This window comes from Gossypium hirsutum, chromosome D07 (genome assembly GCF_007990345.1).
Source record: "Gossypium hirsutum isolate 1008001.06 chromosome D07, Gossypium_hirsutum_v2.1, whole genome shotgun sequence".
In the NCBI taxonomy this organism is placed as follows: Eukaryota; Viridiplantae; Streptophyta; class Magnoliopsida; order Malvales; family Malvaceae; genus Gossypium; species Gossypium hirsutum.
The window spans coordinates 13,856,604-13,861,558 of NC_053443.1; the positions used below are offsets into that span (position 1 = coordinate 13,856,604).

The window sequence follows — 4,955 nt, forward strand, 5'->3', positions numbered from 1 at the left end:
TGGATTAGGTACCCCATTTCTTTTTCTTTCTTTATTATTATTATTATTATTATTTGTACAATACCTTTTGGATGATGAATATTGAACTTTGTTGAAATAATCTTGAAGAAGCTAATAACAGAATAATCATTTCAACTTTTACTTCTACATACGTCTATTCTATTGGAAAGCCTATAATTTTTAGTTTTGATGATTTTACTTTTTTTTTTCAATAAATAATTTACATGAATGAAATCCAACAATAGGAAGAAATTAGTAAAAATCAACTACTAAAATAGTTGAAACAGTGATATAGGGAGGGGGGGGTTCAATCTTATACAATACTTGCTTGTGTTGGACATACCCAGAAAAGATGAGATACGATGTCTCGAAGAAAACAAAAGAGGAAAAGACAACAAAGTAAAAGTAGATAAGCATTTTGACTAAACCAATAGAAGCAAAAATTACAGCGGGTCCCATCATCACTTTTCCCATCGTCTCCACCATACATTGAAATGTCTTCTAATCATTCCTCTATATATTAAAGTTTCTTTCTTTCACACTGAAGTTTTCTTTCGTTTCTGTTCAGGCTTTGGATCTCAGGGGTTCGGGTTCTCTCACCAACACACCATCACCTCTGCATCATCTATCTTAAAAGGCTTTTAAGGTGCCTTGTTAGTGCTTTACTTGTTTATCATTAGAGTTTTTATCTTCTTTTCTTGAATTCGGTCTGTCTCTGATACTTGTTTTATCTTTGTATGATTCGTTTGTTTATCTTATTTTGTTATCTGTTCCCTTTTCTACGGTGGTTTTGTGATCTTATCTGTTTAGATATCAGAAAGTTTGAATCTTCAATGGTTTTGGTCTTTGGGTCATCATAAAGGTTGCTTCTTTTATCTGTCGTGTCATCTGATTCTAGGGTTTCTTTTCTTTTCTTTTCTTTTTTTCAAATTCTGATTCTCTGTTTTTGGGATTGTAGGATTGCGTTATTTTAGATGGTCGGTCATGGAGCCAAAGTTCACTGAATTCTCTGATTACATAAACGGCTTTAGTGTTGAAGATTTAGATGATACACTTCGGCTCAATTCTGTTCAGTACTCAAATGGCACAATCGGATTCGAGTTCAATGACCCTTCTCCAGATCCTAACTTTTTGAACATGAATGCTGCTGTTGCACCTTCTGAACCAGACCCTGTTACTTTTGTTCAACCGCTCACTGTAAGTACAGATGGGAGCTCGATTTCTACGTCCACAGGGTGGAGTCCGGAAGGGGAGTCTTTGTCACCTTCGGATGACAATGATTCAACGGATCCAGTTCTCAAGTACATAACTCAGATGCTTATGGAAGAGAACATGGAGGAGCCTCATATGTTTAATAACTATTTGGCTCTTAAAGACACTGAGAAATCATTATATGAAGTCCTCGTTGAGCCGTATCCTCAAACTAGTGAACCACAACCTTTGCTCAATCAGAATATGGAGGCCCCAGAAAGTAATCTTTCTGGTAGTACTAATGGCTATTGGTCTGCTAGTATTGGCACCAATTATGGGACTGGTAATTATAATGATCATCAGGTGGTTGGTGAGGTTTGGGAGTCGCCTTCTTCCTTGTCACAACCTCCTCTTACTGGTGACTATGACTTCCAGCCTGCTTTGCAACAGCCAAATTCACAGGTTTCCGTCAACTCAACTAATAGCTTGAGTAACCCGGGTAATAGGACAATGGAATCTTCTATTAGCGAGCTTCTAGCTCAGAACATCTTCAACGATAAAGAATCTGTCTTGCAGTTCCAAAGAGGGTTTGAGGAAGCCAGTAAATTCCTCCCTAGTAGCAATCAACTGATGATTGGTCTAGAAAGCAATGTATTTCCTACGGGGCAAAAGGGGAAGGTTCCAAATGATGTTGTCAAGGTGGGTGAGGATGAGAGGGAGAAGCTGCATGAGGGGTTGAGGGGTAGGAAGAACCATGGACGGGATCTCGAGGATTTGGAAGAAGAGAGGAGTAACAAGCAATCTGCAACTTATACAGATGAGAGCGAATTGTCGGAGATGTTTGATAAGGTGTTACTTTATCCTGTAGGACAATTTATATGTTGCAATGACAATGAAAGTGTACAGCACACAGAAAACAAAGCCTTGCGGCAGAAAGAACAATCAAATGGATCCGGTGCTGGGAAACCTCGCTCCAAAAAACAAGGGAAGAAAGAAACAGTGGATTTGAGGACTCTTCTAATTCTCTGTGCACAGGCTGTTTCCACCAATGATCATAGAACTGCTGGTGAACTGCTGAAGCAGATTAAAGAAAATTCTTCTCCTCTAGGTGACGGAACTCAGAGGTTGGCTCATTACTTTGCGAATGGCCTTGAGGCACGCATGGATGGCAGTGGAACTGTAATGCAAAACTTTTATATGTCTCTAGCTTCCAAGAAGACAACAGCTGCCGATATGTTGAAGTCTTACAAAGGCTACCTTAGTGCTTGTCCTTTTAAGAAGCTACCGATTTTCTTTGCAAACAAAATGATTTACTACATGACTGAGAAAGCAAGTGCCCTTCATATCGTAGATTTCGGTATCCTGTATGGTTTCCAATGGCCGGTTCTTATCCAGCATCTCTCAAATAGACCTGGTGGGCCTCCTAAGCTACGCATAACAGGAATAGAGCTTCCCCAAAGTGGTTTTCGCCCAACGGAAAGGATTGAGGCAACAGGTCGTCGCCTGGCAAATTATTGCGAGCGATTTAATGTTCCGTTTGAGTACAAGGCTATAGCAGCTCAAAACTGGGAAAATATTCGAATTGAGGATATCAAGATTAATAGCAATGAGGTGCTTGCTGTAAATTCTCTTTTTCGGTTTGAGAATCTGCTTGATGAGACTGCCGAAGTGGATTGTCCGAGGAATGCTGTGCTTAAATTGATCAGGAGAATGAACCCTGATATTTTTGTTCACTCTATAATTAATGGATCATACAACTCTCCCTTCTTTGTTACAAGGTTCAGGGAGGCTTTATTTCATCTTTCATCAGTATTCGATATGTTTGATAATACATCACCTCGTGATGAGCCTGGAAGATTGATGTTTGAGAGCGAGCTTTATGGGCAGGAAGCAGTGAATGTTGTAGCATGTGAGGGTCCAGCAAGGGTTCAGAGGCCAGAAACATACAAGCAATGGCAGATTCGGATGACAAGAGCAGGGTTCAAGCCACTTCCATTGAACCAGGAACTAATGACCAAACTTCGGCATAAGTTGAAGGCTTGGTACCACAAAGATTTTGTAATTGATGAAAACAATCACTGGTTGTTGCAGGGATGGAAAGGCAGGATTCTTTATGCTTCCTCCTGTTGGGTACCTGCAGAGGAGTCTTGACCAGAATATGGGCTGGAACCGATAAACATGACCAATATACTCTTTTGAGGAACAAGATGACTTGAAAATACGGACATAGGTAACACTTCCTCACAAGATTCCTGCGACTGCAAGTTATGCATCGTGCATTGTGGTGTCATTTTGGAGGTGGAATGAGGGGCCGAATAGAGCTTTGGAGTTCCTGCTGGTTTTTTTAGAGACTGTACTACCTATTTACCTGCTAGCTTTCACATTGAGATGTTTTATGATCAAATCGTGTTTTCCATTGTAAATATATTATGTATGAGTTTGATGTAGTGAATTAGATCAATGCTAGTCTATGAAAGTTCAAATTTTTGTGGAAACCCTTTCCTGGTACTTTGTTGCCATGCTGACTGATTTTTTTTTTTTTTGGGGTGGTGAGTGGGAACTTGTTGAATGTATTAAGTGTACATAATTAATTAATGATTCTATTCTTGATTTCATGAGAGATACGTCAGTTTCATTGACTGCTGCAAATCACTAAAACTCTTTGTGAAGAAATAACAGAAGCATTAGGATGGCCATTGATATATCAGGCTGGGTGGGTTTTCTCCCAAGCAAGCAAGGGTGTTGGCGCTTCCATTTCCCTCCCTGTAACATTGCATACTAACAACAATCATGGGGGCATCCCTAATGTTGAGGGAGTAGGCAATGTTTAAACCTACCCCGGAGTGCTCATAATTCAGCTTCAACACTAATTGCAAGTGGGATGTGTCTGAAGCAATCAACCACCCATACCCGGGTTACCTATGGATCATCCATCAAAGTATAGTTTAAACCAGGTTGCTTCCAGTTAATACCATTAACATTTAAGGCGATGGCAAAAAACTCAACATCTTTTGCAATGGCTCTTTGAATGATTTGATTTCCAGTTTACTTGTTGAAGACGAGAGAATCTCGTGCAAGTTAGGTTTGTCGCAAGAAGTAAAGGAAGACGAGAAAGGTTGGGACTTTGTGAGTTTAAAACCAGCTTTTCTTTTTCTTTTTTTTTTGTGTTAACATAACATTTAGTTTCAGCCAGTCCAACCAATAAAGGTTATGAGGGGGTTGTGGCATCTTATGCTTTTATTTATTCAATATACTGCTTGATGGCGGATTTGGTGTTCTTCCTTTGTATTTCTTCTTACCCATTGTTCTCAACGGCCATAGCTACTCCGCCAGCTTGTCCCAACCCTCCATGACAGGTGAAATGAACACATATAGTCCAGGCATAGGGTCCTTTGCTCCATATTGATCATCTATCCTTGGCCTTAGGACGTTAACTTGGATGGAGTGTTAGGACATAAGCGTAGGCCACTCGTATGAGATATGGTCCTAAAGGCTTCTTTGAGGTACTAGACTCGGATTGCATTTTACTTTATTTACTTAAAAAATAGATAAATTAATCATTATAAGTTATATCAAAAAATAAACTAATGTTAATTTTTAATAGTATAAATGAATGAATTTAAAAAAAAATCAATTTGCTTATCTATTTAATGTACAGAGTCTAATTTATTTATTTTTGTAAATAAAAGAGATAAAATACAATCTGTCTCTTATTACAAGAATCTTCATATTACAACGAATTTCTAAATATACCATTATAAACA

The 4,955-nt window shown here is 38.8% G+C and overlaps 1 protein-coding gene across 1 annotated transcript; it reads left to right on the top strand.

Moving 5' to 3' along the window:
• The first annotated feature begins 314 nt into the window (after window positions 1-314).
• Window positions 315-3,686, top strand: LOC107954094 (scarecrow-like protein 34). Its single transcript, XM_016889571.2, has 2 exons — window positions 315-646; window positions 959-3,686. Exon 2 carries the CDS (start codon window positions 985-987, stop codon window positions 3,340-3,342), a length of 2,358 nt encoding a protein of 785 aa, XP_016745060.1. The 5' UTR covers window positions 315-646; window positions 959-984; the 3' UTR covers window positions 3,343-3,686.
• Window positions 3,687-4,955: the final 1,269 nt, after the last annotated feature.